The sequence below is a fragment of the Nothobranchius furzeri genome, chromosome 7 (assembly GCF_043380555.1).
Source record: "Nothobranchius furzeri strain GRZ-AD chromosome 7, NfurGRZ-RIMD1, whole genome shotgun sequence".
Classification (NCBI taxonomy): domain Eukaryota; kingdom Metazoa; phylum Chordata; class Actinopteri; order Cyprinodontiformes; family Nothobranchiidae; genus Nothobranchius; species Nothobranchius furzeri.
In genome coordinates, this window is record NC_091747.1 from 59,409,065 (window position 1) to 59,432,084 (window position 23,020).

The following is a 23,020-nucleotide window of genomic DNA, read 5'->3' on the forward strand; positions in this document are numbered from 1 at the left end:
TCTTATTTATTATTTGGAGACTACATTTACTGCAGCTGGCAGAAGCAGGTATTTTTTCTATTGATACATGAAATTTACAGAATCATTTCAAATTGTAATAGGGGAAGACTGCAGGAGGGAGCGGTAAAATACAGGGGGTCCCCAGCAAAAACAAGAAACTTTACGAGTCTGATGAAATCCGCTGGTTTTCCATCAGGCAGTCACGGGGCAGCTCCAACGACCCAGTGGCTGTGCTGGGTCAATGTTATCGAGCTCAGTCCGGCTCGGCCGTTGACGAGCCGAGGCGGTGGCGTGCTCTGCTTAAGAAGAGGTGTTATTTTCCCGCTTCAGAAGAAGCGTCCAACGTGTTTTTACGCTTTCTCCGAGACATGTCACGTCGCTAAGTTGTTAGCGCCGCGCGCTAACACGTCAATAGTGCAGCGTAGCCTGCTGGAGGTTTTAAGGGTTCAGATGAAAACACCCGACCTCTCACGCTGCTCACACATCGATCTTAAGTTGTCGCTGTTGCACTCACGCCGTAATACAGTATTAGATGCGGTTAAAGTCAGACATGAAAAAAATAAATACATTTTACATGAATAAGTGACGATTAGCCTGGTGGGGGGAGGAGAACCTGGCCTAATAAGCACTGGAGGAAACCCTGTCAAGATCGTCAACACTCGTTTATCTTAATGCTGTTGAAACATGTAAACCACAAAGCATTATATCCACTGCTACCTTTCTAATTTTAAACTCAGTAACTTGTGCTGTAACTTCACCCTGCCCTGCCTGCTCCTCCTTGCTGCCCGCCGGCTGTGATCACAAGCAACAACATAGTAGTTCCCGCTGCTTCTTCGGGAAACAGCACAAAAAAATAAAATGAAAAATAAAACTTGGGATCTTGTAGGCATGGCGGCCCACCACGGCTACGCCTATGTAAGGGAAACTCTGATGTCACATCACTGTTGGGAGAAATTGCACTATCCATTATTCATCTTTAACCAAACACGTGACTTACCTGATAGGCTGAAGGTACCGAGTCCATCTCAGCTTGTTAATAGGTAGGTGTTGTTGGGCTAAACCAAAGGTCTGTCTCCTCCAGGCATCACTGCAGGAAAATAACCTTCTGTGCTCACTTTCTTCTGGAAGTTCTTCCTTCTTCACCTGACCTCCCGCTGTCTGCAGTCTGCTTGTAAAAGTTGTCAAAATTGTGGAATAAATTTTTTTTTAATTAAGTATGGTCTCAAGTTGCTTAATCCAGTACACATTGGTATTTTCCTGTTCTTAATTTAATTTTATAGTTCTACTCCTTATTTAAAATTCTCAAGACACCATTAAATGGGACAGCTCCTATTCCAGAGATGACAGACCGTTACAACACTACCAGACTGTTGTTTTCCAAGTGGGAGTCGTGATTGCTGTGGTTTGCTCGAGTCTGATGCTTCTCTAGGAAAAATTGCAGCACACCTTTCTAATTTTACACTCGATTCACCTCCATCAGGTCATTTTCCCCAGACTCGGCACACGGGGCTACGCTTTTAGGAGCGCTCCAAACCGCAGCGTTGTTTAAGCGTTATGAAGGAGTACATAGCAGTGATTAGACTTCCTGAGATATGACACCTTGTAATTTGGAAGGGTGTTCCCCGAAGACAAGTAAATACTGAGAGGCCTTTAGCCCAGCAATAGAGGTACTTACCAAAGTAAAGTAGACACCTTTGTCTGCTGGCTCTCTGGGATTCTGAACGTCATAGTGTGTTAATTATTTTAGTGTAGGCGGATAGAACCAGGCCTGATTCACCGGACTTGTGTTTAGCTTGGTTTAGAGATAAGATTCTTTAAAAGCAGAGCATTTTTCTCCCTCTTTTCCATTTTTAGCAAACAGATTGCTCATGTGTCCTCACATGTGTTGTTCTGTTGCTTATCTTGCACTAATAACAGCCTGGAGGGACGAGAAACAGACATGGGAGGATGATGGAGGGAGGAGGTAAAAAAAAATAAAAGGTGCATGTTCTGGCCGACAGGTCGATGTTCAGAAACAGACCCTAATTTTACTTTCTTTGAACAGTTTTTTTTTTTAATTTTTGTACTTCTTGAGTATTGAAATGCTACAATTAGCAAATCACTATTAACCCTTTAAAGCCTGAAACATGAAATGATCATAATAAAACCACATTTTTAAACTGAACTGTTACTTTTCTCATGTCAATTAAAAATATTTTTTATTGTATTATGCAATTCCATAACATTTTAATGGTAATAAAAGTAAAATTGGTCAGCACCACTCGCAGATCCTCCACCAGAGGGCGTTCAGATGGAATATCAGGATTTGTACCTTCATTTAAAGTTTTTTCAAAACTCCAAAATCACGACGAGTCGTCTCAAGGCACTTCACATAGTAAACATTCCAATACAGGTCAGTTCATTAAGCCAATCAGAAAAAAGTTTCCTATATAAGGAACCCAGTTCATTGCCTCAGTGACTACAACAATCCTCATACTAAGCAAGCATGCAGCGACAGTGGAGAGGAAAATTCCCTTTTAACAGGAAGAAACCTCCAGAGGATCCTGGCTCGGTATAAGCAGCCATCCACCACGACTCACTGGTGATCGAGAAGACAGAACACACACACACACCAAGTAATGTTTCTATGGTTATATGTTCATCCAAACAGTCCTATAAAGTTCAGATTAATTTATTATTTTTGTCTATATTTCAAACTTTGAAGAGTTAAACATTGTTGAATGGAGTAAAAAGCAAATTTTTGAATGAAGACAATCAGATCACCCCTACACTGTAAGAAATGAAATGTTGAATTTACTTAACCACGGTCCACTAAACCTAGTTGATTAGATGTAAAGAGTAAAATATGTTGCTATGTTAAAAGTAAATGTGTATTACTCGTTACATGTAATCAGCTAGGTTTAGTGGTTAAGTAAATTCAACATTCATTTCTTACAGTGTATAGAGCTGTAGCATGTGGAAGTTGTATCTACCATGTTGAGTATTGAACTGGCATCCTTAAAGAGCAAGTCACCCCCTACCAGATTTTTACTCAACTCCCACTTCCTGTTTGAAAAATGCAACAAATGCTGTTGCCTAGCAGACCGAGAGGGCGGAGCCACTAACAAATACACACACTCATGACATTGTTACATCATAATGTACCATATAACATCATAGTGTACCTCTTAGCCAATAGCGACGGCAGATTTAAATTCAAATGCAGTGCTGAGTTTTTACCTGACAACGGTGCAACACTGACAGCTTTAGGGAGAAGATTAAATTTTTAACTAAGATGGTCTAAAGTGCCGAATTATTGACTGCACGTGTCTACAGCACGATCAGACACTCATTTATATAGTTTATCAGGAAAAAATGTTGGTTTGGAGTGACTTGCTCTTTAAGCTCGTTACTGTGATGAGGAGGAACTGACAGTAAAACTCACTGATGGACAATTAAAAAGCCAACCAGTGGTGCAATGCTGCTCCGAGGCCTTAGAGATAACGTTTAGAGCTCAGAGAGGAGCAAGAGGCCGTCAGAACTCGGGAGCTGGAACCCGTCTGACATTTTGCACAATAAGTTAGAAACAGGACACGAGTGATTGTGGGTCACAATGGAGAACAATGGCATCGCGGTTTCTGCTTGATGAGTGTTTTAGACAACACAGGAAGTTATGTCTATATAAGGAGATTTTGGCTGACGCCCCAAACCCTAATGAGCACGTGCAGAAAGCAAATCTTACCGCAGAGACTGAATAGAGTTGAGGGCCAGTCAGCAGCTTTGGTGTCACAGTTTTAACGTCAGATGAATCTACTGTAATCAGGCTCCGGTGCACGTGAGCCCAGCTTTGTTCTGGCCCGGTAACCGGCTGATCTGATAAAGATTTTGCAGAGCGCCCATTGTTCTGTACATCAGGTTAAGTACGTTTCACATTTATGCTTTAGTCATTAACAAGAAGAGCAGTGGGTAATGATTTACAGGCAGGAGCTGATAAGGTTCTGGTTTGAGTCGGGGATAATAAATGACCCAGTTGATCTCAATGGGAGGAGTCGTGTCCCTGTTTCCAGCTGGGACTGGGACAGGAAAGGAGGAGTGTCAGGGGAGAGGAGGAGATTTTGGGGATGGAGGGAGGAACAGTGAGATGAGCAGAGTGAAGTTGGAGAAACTTCTCATGTTGTTGACAGATTTCAGTGATGCAGGTTAGGATTTCTGGAGGTTAATGGAAAGCAAACCCTGTGGGGGGGTGAAGTTTCAATTTCAAAAAGATTTTATTTTATTTTTATTTTTTACATATTTTTTCTAATTGAGTTTTGTTTTATTATTTCTGTGTTTTATACTTTTTTCTTTTTAGGCTGTGTGTGTTTCAGAGTATTTATATTTTAATTTTTTTGACATATTAAACAATGGAGCTGGAGCATTTAGGAGGTGGGGGGGTTAAACCAGAGAGGGGCGGTAATCGTCTCTACAAGATAGCACTGGTCATGTGTGTGTGTCTCTGTGCAGCCCTTCTGCTTGCTCTCATACTGGGTAAGTACACACACACACACACACACACACACACCCATTTAACCCTTTTCCTACATCATAATTTCTTTGGAATTTAACATATGCAACAGAACAAACTCTGTCCTCAAATTGTAGCGCTTGAATACTGTAATAACCCATAACCACGCTGGTGGGAACCTTGTTTAGAGCCATCGGGTGACTATTTTTGGATCATGTCAAGTTTCACATGCTGCCCTTCAGGCACAAGAGGAGTTAAAGGGAAATGTGTATTGAGTTGCTAGCTGATTTGCAGTTTTTTGTATGTGTGTATAGTAGATTGAAGGGTTAATTTATATAATAGGTGACAATGCATTAAATTTAACATTTTAACATAGTTAAATATAATTATTTATTTACATGGTGTACAGGTGTATCCTGTTGTTACTTTTTAATCACACAAAAATGTTTGCTCATTGTTTTTCATGCTCATTTATCAGGAGGAAGATGTTATTCAAACCAACCTGGCCTATGGTAAAATGTTGTGCCTTCAGTGTTCAATCATGAATTAAGCTTAATTAACCACTGTGACGGTGGCACAGGAGTTAAGTGCTCGCCCCGTAATCAGAAGGTTGCAGGTTCGAGCCCCGCTCAGTCTGTCACTGTCGTCGTGTCCTTGGGCAAGACACTTAACCCACCTTGCCTGCTGGTGGTGGTCGGAGGGACTGGTGGCGCCAGTGCTTGGCAGCCTCACCTCTGTCAGTGCGGCCCAGGTCAGCTGTGGCTACATTGTAGCTCATCCCACCAGTGTGTGAAGGTGTGTGTGAACGGGTGAATGACTGGTTGTGTTGTAAAGTGCCTTGGGGGGTTCCAGGACTCTAGAAGGCGCTATATCAAATACAGGCCATTTACCATTTACCATTATTTGTTTCATGAGCTAAACTCAGACCTGATTATTACCAAACCTCTACAATACATAATCCCTTTAACAGAACATACCTGATAGCACGAACTAGGCCAAAAGATCTAAAAAAAAAGCAATACGTCATTCCCCGCTCAAAGGAAATTCAACAACAAAAAATAACCTAAAGCAACTTTTAAATACCTTGCTACAAAGGCTGGTACATTCACCTCAAATAAAAGAGACATTCTTGATGATCTTCAAGACTTCAGAGAAAACATTCTGCATTTTGCAGAAACTTACCAACAGTCAAGCATGGTGGTTGTAGAGTTGGGATGGTCTAGGGCTGCTTTGCTGCTTCAGTACCTGGATCACTTGCTATAACTGATGGAACTATGAATCCTGCTGTCTACCAGAAAATCCAGAAAGAGAACTTATAACTTTAACTCTAAACAGGCCATTCATACTGGAAAACTCTCCATTAGGATTAGGGGTCAATTAAGCTTTGGGTCCATTGATCTGTTTCTGTTGTGAAAGCGAGCCAAACAACCAACCTGCCATGCATGGGCCTGTTTCAGTTGTAGGTCCAAAGGACAATGGAGCAGTGCAGCCAGTGTCACACATCACAGTCCATTGGTCGAGCAACAGAAAAACGTCACTGTTTGCAACAAGCAAAGTAAGCCAGAGTGCTGTCATTGGTATTGTTATTTACACATGGACGTGAGAGGATGCCAGTAAGTAGTAGCAAGGTTTGGTTTGCTTCAAAACTACTCACATCCCTCACTATCGTCCGTGATAGCCACATACAGGATGGTACGCCTTTAGGTTTATCTCTTCCTGCCAAGTGAAAGTCTAACTGGCAATCAAACACTCTCCTGAAATCGCCACCTCATTCCGGGCTTCGACCCAGACCACTCCACTCGATGGTACCAAAGCCATATTTGCTGCCTTAAATCCTTGAATGTAAATCTTTAAGGGGACTAATGCATTTGTACAGCCCTGCAGGTTCATTACAAAACGAATTTAATGTCAAGTTTAAGGTTTAACTTCTCCTTTTAAGATAAACATGACATGTTACACTTTGTCCTTATTTAACCGAATACTAAATGCAGAACCTGAATGCTCATAGATGAATTTCTACATGAATAATGGAGGACTCCAGCCTAACGGATTTCTACAGACTTGCTGCAGTCCACTGAGTTTTACAATCACTTCTTTGTCACGGCCCTCCAGAGGTGTAAGTTGTGGAGATGTTTGAACTTTCACAGAGTTGTTGCATCATGTAGATTTGCTGCTGTGTTTGGGATCATTGTTCTGCTGTAAGACCCAGTTTGGATAAGATCCACGTATCAGACAGACGGTATTACATTTTACTCAAACACACTGGTATATAGTGGAGTTTATGGTCAGTTTAAAGATTACCCAGGTCCAATGGCAAAACAAGCCCAAATCATCAACATAAATAGGATCTTTTGACGATGACTGTTACGGTAAAGAAAATCTTGAAACATCAAAATTTTTATGTAGACCGCCGAAACGCAAACATTTGAACAATACGACATCTTAATCTGCCCTGTAACCCCAAATGCATTAGCCATAATCACAGATTTATGAGCCAAGTTGCTCAACTAGAGCAAAAACATATTTATACTGAGGACAAGTAGATGGTTCAACTGAGAGAAAGCCTTTGGGAAGACCAGCAGTGATTGGACAACTTTGTCCTCATCTTGGACGAAACCATGTTGTTCACTACACACCAAAAAACGTAGAGAAAAAACGTGCAAGTATTTGGACTGGCATGACTCCCATACAACACTGGCTGGAATATTTGTGCATCTTAGGTGTGTTCTTGCTGTGCGTTATTTCTAATTCCATGTTGCCGTTCTTTTATAAAACACAGAAACGGTTTTGTTACCTGTTATTGACGCTACAGTTTCGCCGACGGCTGCCGGCTTCTTCTTCTTGATCAGCGTCAGCCTGAAGAAGCCGGCAGCCGTCGGCGAAACTGTAGCGTCAATAACAGGTAACAAAACCGTTTCTGTGTTTTATAAAAGAACGACAACATGGAATTGGAATATTTGTGGTTTAATGTGACAAAAAGTTAAAGTTCCCCTTCATCGGTCAACACCAAGAGTTTGTTTTTTGCTCTTATATTTGACATTCCCTTCATTTGTTTTTGTAGAAACAACAAAAATATACATAAAAAACCTGTGTGGCTGTTGGGTCTCTTCATTTGCCAGGGCCCTATGCTATCTTATCCGTGTGTAGGCTCCATCAAAGATAAATGATGGGCTTCAAATTGTTTATAAATGGCCTCATAAGCCTTTCTAGATTGATGGGTAGCAACAGATGCTTGTTTAACACTGATGTCTTTTTTTTCTACTCTGCATTGACTTGGTTAAACTCTGACTCTAGAAGTCACTTTATGGTACAAATTAATTGGAAACATTCTGTGCAAGAAGTGAAAGGGTCAAAATGATGGTTTTGTTGTCTTCTGATGATGCTTCTAGTTTACCCACACCAAGCATACTTCTCTGTGACCTGTAGTGGTGTCAGTGCATACATATTTTAAACATCGGAACAAAACCAGACTGACTAACTTCCCCTTTTGGAGGTCCTTGTGGCGAGCTGGTCTTAATGGGCTTTCCCCTTCTATTAGAAATAATTCCATTTCACAAGACTGGAAATATTTACAACACTTACAGGAGACAGTTGTCAGAAGAACATGAAAACAATGTCAATAGTCCTGGCCCTGTGTTTGTGAGGCTGATCATAACAGGAGTGGCTTATCTAGGGCGGGAAAACTATTGTTCTTTTTTTATTTTTTTTGTATAGTGCTGAGGGAAGTCGACATTCTTGTGGCGGCACTGAAGTGTAATCATGTTCTGCGCCTATGCATGCAGTTTCAAATACCCGCTGTCATGGAAACCCTCCTCCAGTCTTCAGCCATTGGAATGGAGAGACAGGAATTCTAAGTGGTTGCTTTGATTTAATGATTTAAGGAAACTCTTTCATTTGAGTTTTGTCTCCACGTGTGTTTGATTTTGGTTTAAGAGGAAAATGTAATGAAGCAGCTATGAGTACACGCATTTGCTGCAAACGTCGCCACAGCATGAAATAAAAGCCTTGCATAATCGGCCCCAGTCAGAACACAAGAGCGATGAACCCCTGAGGTCAGACATTGATGATGCAGCTAAGTACTGGTCCTCTTGTCCGTCAACGGTTGGGATTTGGATTTTAAATATGTGTACTCCCTTTGTGGCTTTGCGTAGTCTCAGTTTGCCACATAAAAGTAGTTTCTGACCAGAGGTTGGGGAGGAGTCTCACCTTCTAGGAATCGACATGAGCTGGTAACTCTGCGGTTGCACAGCTAGTAAAATAAACAATGGGTGGGTCTTTTTTTGACTGTTTTTCTTGCCCTTATTACAAACATGAGGAGTAATTATAACTAATAGCTGAGCGGAAGAGAAAAACCTGATATATTTTTACATTTTAACCAAGCAAGTTAAAGTAGATCAATCGGTAAAGATATTCAGTTTGAAATAACGTGTGTTCACAGCGCATGGCCGAAAACTGCATAATCCCCTTCCTCAGGGTTTGAAAGTGTTTATTCAGCATGAGAACTCTCCAGTTGTATAAACTGCACTTTGAGTCGAGTTTGACCAACTTTCATTTGGCTCCAAATGAACCTCACAACTGAGACGTTTTAAAAACGGACAACTTCATGTTTGACTCTTGGATATGTTGGAGGAGTTTGTGGTCTACCTTTGTCCTGAATACAAGCCCAAGTTATCAGATCTCAAAGGCCAAGTTTGTTTTCTTCTTTTTTAGTTATTTAGAAAAATAGATATTTCTATTCACAGCCATTTGAAACAAGTAATTATTGTTGAGAGAAGACGAAACATGTTACAGTGGGTTTCTTTGAGCATGTCTTGGTTTGACCTTTGGGAACATTGGATGGAACTTCTACTTTTTGACATCAATCTGGATTGTTTTCCATGTTTTTATAACCTGTCTCACTAGGAATGGTGTAAAAACACATTTGCATAATCATTTGTACTGTTGATCAATCATCTATTTGGCTAATGCTTTCTGTTCGATGAAACTCCTGTGTACCACAAGTGTGTTTTTCTCTGCTCCGTGTTTTAGAAGCTGATTCTTAGACTCTGTACCGTACATGCTAGTACCCACAACCTCTTTTCTGTCGTGTTTATAGAGACACTCAGAAGGGGGTTTCTTTGAGTACAGGACGTGTCTTTATTCAGCTGAATGCACTCTAGCTTCACCAGAACCCCTCTGTTTTCAGTAACAAGCCTCTGACATTGAAGATCATAGACAATGTATTTGTTTTCTTAGTTTTTCAGTCCTATGAGCTACTGAATGTTGTCACAGATACCTAAATATTGTGCAAATCTGCTCAATTTTATTTCATGTAATTTTTCTAAACCAGACTATATTGAAGTTTTAATACAAAGGTTGTGCAAAGTGGTAAAAATTTAGCGAGTAGCATCTGATAAATACATGTTTGCAAAATGTTTGTGTTTATACTTCAACACATAGGCTTTAATCACATAGTTATAGATTTCAGTATGAAAGAAGTGCAGTCTTGTCCCATCTCAGTAACAGTTAGTCCAGTTTTGTGCTGCTCTTGCACAATGGCAAACTCTATATATAATAATTTTCTTTGTGAAAGTTTCCACTTCAGTCCTAAATGTTTTTCTTTCTTTCAGTCTCTCAAAAATCCAGTCAAGAGGAGTTCTGTCTAACTCCAGAATGCATTGAAGCAGGTGAGAAAGAACTGAAAACACTCGAGAGCATTCCTTCCTTTGGCTTGATTAGAAACTATTTTAGTCATTAGACCATTTTTCTTGTCGCTGCAGCTGGGTCCATTTTGAGCAAGATGGATCGATCTGTCGACCCGTGCCAGGATTTCTACACGTTCTCCTGTGGAGGTTGGTTAAAGGAGAACCCGATTCCTGAAGACTCGTCCTCCCACGGGATCTACCCCTGGCTGCGTCAGCATGTGGACTTAAGACTCAAAGGTGCAATTGCTCATTACTTTTCCACACATGCTTGAGTTCATCTATCACAGTTACAATATTTGACATTTTATCTTTCTAGAGTTATTAGAGGCTCCTTCAGATGCTGACGAACTGCAGGCTGTGACCAAAGCTAAGATCCTCTACCGCTCCTGTATGAATGAAAGTAAGTCACAGTGGACTTATGGGGAACCCTTTATCTCTCAAGCGTCTCTAAACCCAAATCTCTGTTTCACCTTTATTAAAATTATTTTTAACCCAAAATTTAAAATGTGTCCATATATATACATGTGTGTATATATGTATGTATGTATGTATGTATGTATATATATATATATATTTATTTATATCCAAAGATCACCCATGCTGAACCCCTGAAGAGTCCAAGAGGCGCTCTGGCTTAAATGCAGAAATGATGGAGTTTTAGGATAAAACTGAAATGAACATGCATCATCTCACTTAGTCTTGCATCATCTGATGATTTCTTTAGTTTATGTGATGTCTGAGCCACTACGAGACCAAAGTTGAGCTTAATTTCAGTAACATATTTTCATTAGTGATTAATTTGTTTACAAAGCCATGCTGGAGCAGCTGGATGCCAAACCCATGCTGAAAGCGCTGAGGCAACCTGAGTTCCGTTGGCCCGTGGTGGGGGATGGGCTGGGTGGGGAGTACCAGTGGTCCCAGAGTCAGTGGAGTCTCCTTAAGACCCTGGCAGAGATGAGGAACCAGCACAGTAAGAGCGTCCTGATCCGCCTGTACATCTCCCCTGATGACAAAGACTCTTCCCTCTACATCATCAAGGTCAGACATGTCAGAAACCTATTAGGGAATTAAAACATTTTGAAGCAGCCCGGAAAGCCACAAAAAAAAAATTTCATCTATTTGTTTCTGTAGCTCGACCAGGCTTCCTTGTCTCTGCCTTCCAGGGAGGATTACACCACAAACACTTCCTCAGCTCTGGCAGTGAGTTTCCTACTCTTCAAGCCCAGTTATATTAAAAAATAAATAAATAAAACAAATGCATCATTCCAGTGATCATTTTTCTTTTTGTTTATTCTTTTTACTTTTAATGACTTACCACAGAAAATTATGTTTTGGCCTCTGGCCGTATTCTTTCTTGGGTTTAGAACAAAAGCTGCAGTCTTAATCAAAAAGCCGTTGTCTTCTGTCCAGAACCGTGCTGCCTTGCTGAGTCTGATGGTGGATGTTGCCGTAATGCTGGGTGCCTCAGAGAAAGCAGCTCAGGCTCAGATGGAGAAAGCTCTCGCCTTCGAGACCAAAGTGGCTCAGGTAAATACGTCATCTCAAATAGATCTCTTCTGCTCATGCACAGAAATGTTCACTGGGCCTGTGCAGCACACAAGCTAATAGCACAGAGATCTTAACTGTGAAATAAAATGTTGATCCATCAGGTTTTCTGGCAGTGTAAATAATGGATGTACATTTCTTTGTGTATTTGTGACCTTTTTCATCATGTCTGCAGATCCTGATTCCATATGAAAACCGCACCAGTGAAAACATGTACAACAAATACACACTCTCTCGTCTGCAGCGCTCCATACCACAGGTATCTAAAATACCCACGATTCCTCAAACAAAATCTCCACAAGACGAGAAGGAAATTAAACCCATTAATTATGTAGATGGATAAATGACTCCTTCCTACCTCACATTATAGTCCTACTCCTAAGACAAAAGTGAAAAAGTAAATATTGAATTTTAATGAGACAAAGTGTAGTTTTAGCATTATTCTTTGGAAAAATTCATCAAAATGTTGTTGAAAATGAAATAAATGATGCCCAGTTGTTGAAAAATATTGGCGGCCCCGTAACAAATAACCATAAAAATCGTGTCTAAAAACGTGGGAGCATGGGAGTCTCTGTGCAACCCCATATTTCCTTCTTCGTGAGCCTGTGAGGACAAAACACATTTACTGATTTGCAACAAGTGGTTTCAAAATTTTCACCATTCATAAACGTTTTACTCATTTACCTCTTCGCTCGTTGCTAGTGATGAAAGGGAGCCTGATGTTCTTGTCGTTTTCCTGGAGATTGAATGATCTGACAAAGTACTTGTTCAAAAATTGCGCTCACAGGGAGTTTAGACCCTAATTGCCATCTGTTGGTAAGATCTTACTCGAACACAAAAATACCACGTGCTTGAAAAAATGTAGGTATGTACTGCCCCCTATCGCCATGGGAATTACACACGTCACTTTGAATGCTTAACAAAACAACTTAAAACGTAAAGTGACTTAAATTTGATTAACTTTTTTTTACAGTATGTGACACATCATGTTTTAAATTTAGTTACACATTTTGATGTTTCCAGGTTTTAGAAGTCAAAAATGTTTATGTGTTTCCGTTTTATTTGTAGTTTGACTGGCTCGGGTTCGTTAAAGCTGTGGTGGAGTCTAAGGATGATTCCACTCGGCTCATTTCCTCCTCCGAGTCCGTCATCGTCAGAACTCCTAAGTACTTCAAAGATCTTGTGAAACTCATTAACTCTACTGACCCCAGGTATTAGAATGATAAGAGGATTATTGTGAACACGTTTTAATGCTCAGCCATGTTAATGCAACTATCTTTGTGACTTTTAAATTGTTCATTTGATGTTTTATGCCTTGATAGACTGATATTTTGACCTATGACCTTTTCATTTAGCATATTTAACATTTTATTTTTCAAATTCCTGATAAGTTACAGTTGGGGAAAATGCAAAATTTTGCCTGAGAAGGATAAAGGCATTAAATGCAAAAAGTCTGTAATAATTGTTCATAGTTAACTTGTAGTGACATCATCGAAATAAGAGGTAAAAAGTAAAAAATATTTTTTTCATCAGTTTATAATCTATTCATCCAAGCAGAAATCATTTTCATTTAAAATTAATAAATATATATTTTTTCCATCTCATTATCAAACAAAGTCCTTATTTTCAAAATGTCCTCACCTGTACAGATTTTATTAGCAGTCCCCACAAAGTAAGTTTTACAAGTTCACATTCACACACACACAAGCTTTATCAGGACCTGCTTTCTTAAAATAATTTATTGTGTATAAATCAATAAATTAATGAATTAATGTTGTTGTCTCTCTAGGACAGTAGCTAACTATGTCCAATGGAGGACAGTCTTTTCTAGAATCACCACTCTGAGTCGACGCTTCCTCTACAGATACCTGGACTTTGCTCGGGTTGGTTCTCTCACCACGTCTCTCAACTTCAGCGTTGGAATCACTACCTTTAAAAAGATTCTACTTCCTAAAAGTTACAGAAGAAACACATGAAATGTTTATATTTTCTGTCGATTTTTAAGTTTAGGATGTGGATTGTTAGACTAGACAGATTTAAACCTCACCTTTATGTTCTTTTCTGACAAAAAATAAAAAAATTAATTAAAAAAATTTATATATATACTGTATATAATATCAACATTTAGAGGTTTGTTTTATTGCAACTTTAATTTGCATTTCAAGTAAATGGTTACTTAAAATTATTAATGCCTAATTCTTGATAATGAGAAGAAATATTTAACCCAATGCAACATTAGACCACACCAACAGGTGTGTGTCTGTGTGTCTGTGTGTGTGTGTGTGTGTGTGTGTGTGTTAGGGCCTGCACGACTTTATTTTTTTTAAAGTCGACAGTCAAGTAATGAAAGTCGAGTCGACTTCGACTAGTCGTTGATGACGTCATACGCCGGAAGCGGGGGGGGTCGGGGGGTCGGTCGGTAGGTTCGCTGGAGTTTTTGACAATTAAAATTGCACCCACATTTTCTAAGTTAACACATCTCTTTTAATAACGGTAGTTTCTGCATCCTACTTCAGGCCTCTCCCCCCTCCCCCTGCGCAGCAGCCGCAAACTCACTGATGCGCCTGCAGCCTTTCCTGCTGCGCTAAACATTAAAACAATTATTTCATTTTCTGTTCCTCACTTCTGATTACCTTCAGTGGTGTCTGTTTGTTGCATCCACCAGGTACAAAAACTAACTTGTTTTTATTTGACTATTTTTCTGTCCTGTCTGTTTATTATCTTCCTGCATCTCCTCTCAATCCTAAAGAAAAACTGCTACCTGCGTTCATATATATTCACCTTATGAGTTACCTTTGAACTGCAGTTCTAAAAAAATCTACCGACCGCAAAAACAGCGGAGTGCCGCTGCTCGCCGGCCGACTACAACGGGACCGTTTTTGCTGCGGAGTTCATGCCGGAGCGGAGCGGAGTGGAGATAGTGGAATCTTGGGGGTGCATCACCGGAGAACAAAACAGGTTAAGAGGTTCGCTCCGCAGCAGCGAAACACATCAGGCACAAATAACAGACAGAAAACATGAAAGGAAATGAGCCGACATGAACGATCGCGTGTTTAATTTGTTTTTGAGGTGGTGACACCTGATTTGGCGGTGCGCAGGACGCAATGTCTGGAGCGCACGTCAACGATCAGAGCTTTGCATGCACAAACTGGTTAAGATTAGGATGGGGGTGAGGGGAAGGTTAAATTGTAAGAGGGAAAAGGTCACAGTTTGGTTAAATGTCCGTTTTACCGCCGGTGTCAGTACCGCGCAGCGCGTTGCCTCCGCCTCGATCCAGACGCGCAGGGGCTCATCACCTGCTGTCTTTTCCGAGGACTGCATCTTGTCAGTCATTATCACGTGACAGCGACTAGTTGATGACAGGCATAAAAAGTCACTACAGAGCCGTGAAGTCGACTAGTCGACTAGTTCGTACAACCCCTAGTGTGTGTATATATATAGTTCTGTTAATTTAAGAATTAAAGAGTTTTTGTTTAGCATTTTTATCATTTTTCTGGCATTCATTATTGTGATTTTTTTTTTTGTTTCCATTCATTATAACAGTCCAGTTACTAATTCAAACATATAAATTATGAACATATCTGCCTCCATTCACATTAAAAGCCCATTAGGACTCATTTTCTGACTCATAGCTCACACACCTTGAGGCTGAGACTTTAATCAAGTAAGATTTTCATTTATTTTTATCTGTAACTGCTGCTTTCTATCAGGTCACCACCGGAACCACCTCCTTGACCCCACGCTGGGATAAATGTGTTAACTACGTTGAAAACTCGCTCGTTTATGCCACTGGGCGCCTTTTTGTTGACACACACTTCCAGGAAGACAAGAAGCACATGGTGTGTATGCTTGGAAATGCTCTTCATATAAGTGAATGAATACATTTAATATTTAGTTTTGTTCATTAAATCGTTTGGAATATCAGATGGAGGAGCTAATTGATGGAGTTCGGTGGGCGTTCATCGACATGCTGGAGAAAGAAAATGATTGGATGGACCAACAAACGAAAAAGAGAGCCATAGAAAAGGTAAAAACAACTGGTTTCATAATAAACGAGAAACATACTCGGCCTACTTAACTGGGAGCTGTCGTGGTTTTTCAGTCAAACATTATCGTATCTGGATGCTAGTTCCAGTTTTAAAAATTTAAATCATGCAGCGTCATTGTTGGCACTGTTTGTGTTCTGCAAATTCCTCTGCATGCTTTTATTAGTGTTAAAATGTTTTAATTTGTCACACACTCATTTGGACACATCTATTTGTAACTCAACAGATTTTTTTTTTTTATCTTTTATTCCCTCAAGGCTCACGCTGTCCTGCCTAAGGTTGGATACCCAGAGTTTATTCTAAACGATACCTACCTGAATGAAGATTTGAGAACGGTTTGTATGATTTATTACGATAGCCGGGAAAATTGATACTGCTGATTTATTTCACGTGAAGCTTTAGCTCTCGACGCTTTTCGTGAAAGTGGATAGAACCAAAGAGTTCATAACTATTGTAAATATTTAAGGGATTTAAATATATATATTTTTTACAATCAATAAAATTTGCTTTGCTTCTGACTCAGATTGCATTAAATGTAATAAATGTTGGAGACTAGCTGGAGACACATTTCCAAAAAAAAATTTCTTTTCAGCTGGAATTAAGCTTGAGTTAAGGGGAACAGATACCTTAAGGCAGAGGTTAAGGGAGGCAGCAGAAGGGTCGCATTGCTGTTAGCCAATAAGAGATGAGATGAGATCATGAATATTAATGAGGACGACTCCAAATACAGCTTTTTTCCACCTCCCCCTTTTAATAAGAATGGTTTTATGTAAAGGGGGAAAGTCTTGTCCCATAAATGTCCTATAAAAACATTTAATTTTCATTTAAGAATATTTTGTGAGTGCTCTATTAAAGATTATTTGCAAACAAATGGTGACAGTTGTGCAAATGTTCTTGTTGCCCTTGGCTCAATCAGTTTCAGTTGTATCTCATTTTGTTTGCAGTTTGGTCACAAACACATTTGAGAAGAGTCCGAGACGCGTTCTAGTCGTCTTTGATGACTCTATGGTGAATTTAGAAGGAAACGCAGGCTTTTGTTACAGGTTTAAAAATTCCGGTGACACAAGGGGAAGGTCTTGGGATTTTAAGCCATTCCCAGTTTTTCACCAACCATTGTAAACCAGTAAGATACTGGCTTAAGGAGAAACTAAACCAGTGCTTTTTTAATTTTATTTATTTTTTGCTTTGATTTCACTGGGAATAACAAGCATTGTGTATCTGTGTGTTCCAGTTAGAATTTAGTGAAAAGGATTACTACGGTAATGTGATGCAGACTCTGAAGTTCATCGCCCAGTCGGATATCTCCTGGCTTCGAAAGAGCGTTCCACGGACAGAGTGAGTGACTACTAGGTGTGTGAGTCTTTGTTTCACATTTATACTTACAGTGTGTGTGTGTGTGTGTGTGTGTGTGTGTGTGTGTGTGTTTTCAGGTGGTTTACCAACCCTACAACTGTGAACGCATTCTACAGTTCATCCACAAATCAAATCAGTAAGTAAAATACTTATTTTTGGAGTTTAACCCTCTGGAGCCAGGCGTTAAAACCTACCTACCTGGTTACTCCGCATACGTATTTCATGAGCATTTTTTAACTCAGAAGTACCCCTGAAGGACTTAGATGTTCATCCTTTTATCAAAACTTATTTTGAGCCTGAGAGGGTTAGTGATGAATGTTTTTTCATGTTTCATGTCCTCCCAACTGAGCAGAACCACACATTAAATCCATTTTGAACCAATTTTCTAGGATTCCCGGCTGGAGAGCTACAAAAACCCTTCTTCTGGGGAAGAGAGTATCCAAGGTGAGATGAAATGTGTCATGCTCCACTAACAGACCAAAGAAATGCCTCTTCATGGTTTACCCAGCAGAGGTAACAGCTAGAATTTTCTCACATGAGAAACTCGACATGTTCAGAGGGTAGAATTTCAGAGTTAACTCCACGAAGCCTGAAACTACCATACAGCAATGGTAGTATCACAGTTGTAAAGTTGCTGTTTTAAAAAACTTGTTTTTGCATATTTATACAAATAAACTAGTTTTCAGCAGCATTCATTCATTTGTTTTGAGTGTTTAACAAAAGTTGGTGTGATAAACCTTCGTATTTTGCTGCATTTGTTTATAGGGTGAACCTGTAAAACAACTTTAAAGGTTTTTCACGCAGGCTGAACATGTCTCCTACACCTATCTCCTGCATTAGCTTTTGATAGAAAACAGAGGGTGAAACATTAGGATTAGAAAATCCTGACAGATCTATGTCACACTGTCATTTATTCATGGACTCACCCATCTTGACTCGTGATAGGGAAGGCTGTTGTTGGAAACAGCAGAAAATGTCTCGGCTAGTAAAAGCTAATCTTTAGCATTAGTAAATTCACCACACGGTAGGTGCTCCTCCAGGCTTTTCTTGTGGAGATAAAACATCAATGTTGCAAGTCAGTAGTAGAATTGCATTGCTGTTATCCAATCGGCGAGATGTCCATATTTCAGGAAATAGGACTCCAAAATCTGCCATCTGAAGCTCAGCACCGACTTGGGTCACCCTTGCGAGGCGATGTCTTGCAAGTTCAGGCGCCTTGCTTACGAGGACACTGTCCTTCCTTGGTCAAAGAAAATGGTTAAATGGAACAGACTTGCATCACGTGACCGCGGCTTCCACGGTGGTCACGTAACGTCACGTGACACGGGAGATAATGTTATATTTTAGATGTATTAGTTTCACTATAAATATATAACGAGCCTTTTACTTTTTATTTTGTGTATATGTTTATTAAATTAAAAATATAGGCAAGTTACTTGCCACCAAAGCTACAACTACTAAGCATCTAACCAACCACTGATAACTTCTTTGAAATTTGTCCCTGAAGTAGCTGCCGGCTTCTGATCCGCCGTCCTTTTGAAAATACCGCGGTGCATTGTGGGTAATTTTTGACCAAGGCTAGGCTACAAGGCACCTCCTGTGGGTCTTCGCTCAGCTAGCTAAATGGCTAACAAACGGAGAACACATGCCTCGGTAGAACATGAACATTGGAATCAATTGGAACATGTCTTGGCGGCTCCTGATGACGTATCTCCTAGGCAACCGGGGCGGGACCAAGACATCAAGGCAAGGTTCCTTGACATTGAGAAACGCCCTGCTATTTTCCTGGAATTGGTGCACCAGTATATTCTCCCCCCAAGAACGACTTACAAGACAATCATTCCTACTAACAACCTCCGCAAATGTATTGATTAAACGAGTGAACCACACATTTAACATTTCATTTGATTGAACGAGGTCACAAAGTCCAGTACAACATAACTGTGGACAAACTGCACCTCAACCTATGCTAACACGCTAGTAAAATTCTTTAAAACCTTTAAATGTTTAGCTATTAAAACAACTAACACAAAATATTAATTTGATTTTCCATTTAAGTTGTAACTTTTAAACAAGCCTTTTCTTTTCAATCCTATTTGAAAGATGTAACAAGGAGAAAATATCCGACTGTTAACCTGTGATTTAGTTTCTTTGCCAGATTGATAGATAATTAGTAAGGTTTGTTTCATACATTTGATTTCTTCTAACTTCTGCTCTTGTTTAAAATAATGTGTTGTTTTAATAATTTGACACTATTTTTAATATTTCTTGCTGTGGTCATGGCTAACCACTCATTCTTTGATTCCCAGGTCTTTAAGTTATGGTGCCATTGGGGTGATAGTTGGGCACGAGCTAACGCACGGCTTTGACAACAATGGTAAAAATGGATGGCAATGAAATGAAAATGGCGTCTAACTTGCACACAGAGGTACTTTTTCAGGGTTTTCAAGCCTTCTTGGTTTTCTTTGAACAGGTCGCAAATATGATAAAAATGGGAATCTGGATCAGTGGTGGAGCGAGTCATCTGTAACAGCCTTTAACACGATGACTCAGTGTATGATCGATCAGTACAACGACTACTACTGGGAGGAAGCAGGACTAAATGTAAGGAAAATGATTTTTCAGTCTTTGGAAATGAATTTGAAGTTAATGAAAAGACGAATGTGATTCATGATTGTATTCTGTAGGTGCGCGGTAAAAGGACTCTGGCAGAAAACATAGCAGACAACGGGGGAATAAGAGAAGCGTTCAGGGTACGACCTGTAATTCAAAAGAATAATTGCCAAAGTGCTGCCTAATAGAGCATTTTAAGAGCAGACATTCAACCCATTGTATATAAAACAGACTGCTGTGATTTGACACACCCCCTTCAGAATAATTTGTCTTACCCATGCTGTTAAGCAGTCAAGGTGACAAAATGTTTCTTTTCTCTATTTGTGTGTAGGCTTACAGGCAGTGGGTGGATAGGAGCAGAGGAGGTGTGGAGGAGCCTCTGCTGCCGGGAGTCGAACTGAACAACAATCAACTCTTTTTTCTGAGCTATGCACACGTGAGGAAACTCGTGCATATTTGTCTGTTTGTTTTCTCTTTACTGTGCTGTCATTTGCAGTCTTGAGACAAGATGTGATTTTTACAAGCCTTGGCGTTTTAGCTTAATGTTGATTTCAGACGTAAGTTTTTAACTCATTCACTGCCAGCGTTTCTCGCTGTTTTTACTGTTTTTTTTTAAGAGTGACAGAACGTTGCGCGCTAGGATGATGTAGACCGCCAAAACAACCGAAACAAAGCGGAGACTCACCTCTTACATCAGGAAGAATCCGCGCGTTTCGAGCGTTATCCGTTATTTCATAATCCGTTGTTGAATTGTGATCGGCAGAAGCTTTTCCGGTTTGCGCCTCACTGTTTCTTTACAGCAGCGGCCCAAAACGATCTCCCAACACATGGATGTTCTGCTTCCTGATTACGTGACGTGTGACGTATGCGGATGAAGATCGGCTTCCGAGCTGAGATGTTTGTTCTCACGGTGCGGGGGCTCGTTCCGATGCCCAAACAGTGAAAAAAATGCAAATGACGACTTTGGTCGTCATTGGCAGTGAACGAGTTAAAGAGTCGTATTCAAGAATATACATCTCTTATTTGCTCATTTTACTTACCTGAACCTAATGTGCCATTCCCACCTGTACCGGGTCGGCCCAGGCCGGGTAGCCCCAGTCGGCCCCAGCCTGGCCCGGTTGTTTCCACACATCCTTGTCTTAAGCCCATGTGGGCTGATTCTACCCACCAATCAGAGGCTTGCTCTAATGGAAGGTGTGAATTTGCTGTCAGCAGTGGGTGTGTTGGCCCTGGTCGGCCTGAAGCAGACCCCCTCGAGAAGAGGGCTGAGAATGAGCCTTGGTTGGCCCGGAAAAATACCAGGCCACTCAGATATGTAAACAACCTACGCTACCCGGCCCGGGCCGACCCGGTATAGATGGGAGTGGCCCATAAGTGTCTTGCAAGATAATTGTTTAGATCTCTATTTTTATTTACTAATTTATTTAATTACTAATTACTTCTGTATTCTAAGACTGTATTGTTTTTTGTATAAAAAAAAGCCCCAAAATTGCCAGATTTTATCTAATTGGTCATGCATACTCAAAATTAATTATAGTTTCCCTGACATGACTGCCCCATTTCTATGAAGGGAGCCTTTAGTCAGATTTTCTCCTTTTCATTTGACTCTCATTCAAATGCAACCGGCTTTCAAAAGATTTTTATTTTTTATTTTATTTAACCTTTATTTAACCAGATGAGTCGATTGAGAAACCATTCTCGTTTACGATGATCTGGCCAAGAGGCAGCAGCCAGCAACAGTCACATAATTAACTTTACACCTAAGAAAAACAGATAGATTGGATAAAAACAAACAAGATAAAAATAACTAATTATTTGACACAAAAGGAGGGTTACAAATAGGGTACGTCTTTGGATCTGAACACTTTTTGCACGAGAAGCACTATTTGGTTATCAGGGCAGAATGAGGCACAAGTCTCTGGTTTGGGAGTTTTTTTTACATGGAGGGGCGTGCAGAGAACAGTGCTAAAATTTGATAGCATTAAAAAGTTGTGATAGATAGATGGTTTATAATCTGTGCTAAGGATGTACTAATTGACCGTTCTTGTGTTATTGCATATTTTTATATATGTATGCTTGCAGGTTAGATGTAATTCATACAGACCAGAGGCAGCCAGAGAACAGATCCAGAGTGGAGCTCACAGTCCACCAAAATACAGGTCATCATGCAAACAAAATATAAAAAAATACAGGTGCAGCATCCTTCCAAACTGATCTTTCTTATTATCGTCATGCAGAGTCATCGGAGCGATGAGTAATTATGAGGAGTTCCAGAAAGCGTTCAAGTGTCCCGCGTCGTCAGTCATGAACCGAGGAGAGCTTTCCTGTCGGGTTTGGTGATCTCTGATTCCTGACTGATGATAAACTTCCAAACTGGACCAGAGGCAGCAGCAGGAAGAGGCTGAAAAGGCTTGATAACATTGCAAAGACAATGGAGGAACAAGAAAACGGATTTATGTCCAAGCCGTGGACATGTTTGGGAAGAAGACCAAAACTGTTCCAGTTTACTGGAATACATGTTTGTTAAAATCTTCAAACTCTAAACCTTAAAAATGCTTTTGTGATGCTGTAAATACTCAAAAAGCATATATTTTAAACTTAACTGAGCAGGTATATTTCAGGTGTACCAGGTGCAAAGGTGTATTTTAAGGCCCTGTCCACACGTAGCCGGGGATCTGCCAAGACGTAGATATTTTTCTACGTTTTGGCCTGTCATCCACACGAAAACGGAGTTTTTTCACACGAAAACGGATCTTTTTAAAAACTCCGGCCAAAGTGAAGATCTGCGTTTTCTCCGTTTTGGGTGTCTGCGTGTGGACGGACAAAACCGGAGTTTTAAGGTCCGCAACGTCACTTTCCGCGACAAAAAAATGTTGACATCACGTGTGCGACCTGTGTTTACGCTAGCCGACTGCGCTCGCTTTATCAATTGTCCAAGCGCTTTTTGCTTGTTTGTTTTTGCAAGCGGAATTACTGCTCCTTGCGGAAGACCACAGACGAAGGACGAGGTTAAGAACGGGGGAAGTACTGCCGCCTACAGGTCTGGCATGTCCTTAACAACGTATTTATCCGGGTACGTGTGGACAGAGTTTTTTTTTTTAACGAGGTGGTGTGGATGCAAGTTTTTGGAGGGGCGGATATTCGTTTAAAAAAAAACCCGGCTACGTGTGGACTAGGTCTCAGTCACCGCATTCATAACCCACTATGGACTCACTGCTCTCCTCATTCATTGAGCCTCCTTCATACCCCTGAGCAGCAGAGGCTGGGGGATGCCCTAGAGGCTGATCTCAGCACCT

At 40.4% G+C, this 23,020-nt stretch overlaps 1 protein-coding gene across 2 annotated transcripts; it reads left to right on the forward strand.

Annotated features, from left to right (window-relative positions):
- Positions 1-4,179: 4,179 nt before the first annotated feature.
- phex (phosphate regulating endopeptidase homolog, X-linked) lies at positions 4,180-22,297 on the forward strand. Of its 2 annotated transcripts, none has more exons than XM_015955494.3 (22): positions 4,180-4,506; positions 10,093-10,149; positions 10,243-10,404; positions 10,484-10,567; positions 10,979-11,205; positions 11,299-11,367; positions 11,578-11,694; positions 11,888-11,971; positions 12,781-12,923; positions 13,502-13,595; positions 15,423-15,551; positions 15,638-15,739; positions 16,016-16,093; positions 16,990-17,093; positions 17,189-17,247; positions 17,501-17,555; positions 19,421-19,488; positions 19,585-19,715; positions 19,799-19,864; positions 20,056-20,160; positions 21,807-21,883; positions 21,962-22,297. In XM_015955494.3, the coding sequence occupies exons 1-22, from the start codon at positions 4,383-4,385 to the stop codon at positions 22,062-22,064; spliced, it is 2,238 nt and encodes a 745-aa protein (XP_015810980.3). In that variant the 5' UTR covers positions 4,180-4,382; the 3' UTR covers positions 22,065-22,297. The 2 variants fall into 2 exon arrangements, with proteins under 2 accessions (XP_015810980.3, XP_054607007.2); XM_054751032.2 differs by lacking the exon at positions 4,180-4,506 and adding an exon at positions 6,472-6,599.
- The last annotated feature ends 723 nt before the right edge of the window (positions 22,298-23,020 follow it).

Excerpts from the sequence above, each read along its gene's own strand:
- phex (XM_015955494.3), top strand. The coding sequence starts at position 4,383 with ATGGAGCTGGAGCATTTAGGAGGTGGGGGGGTTAAACCAGAGAGGGGC. Across the intron at positions 15,552-15,637 it reads AGGAAGACAAGAAGCACATG|ATGGAGGAGCTAATTGATGG; the intron begins GTGTGTATGCTT and ends TTGGAATATCAG. Across the intron at positions 17,094-17,188 it reads AAGAGCGTTCCACGGACAGA|GTGGTTTACCAACCCTACAA; the intron begins GTGAGTGACTAC and ends GTGTGTTTTCAG.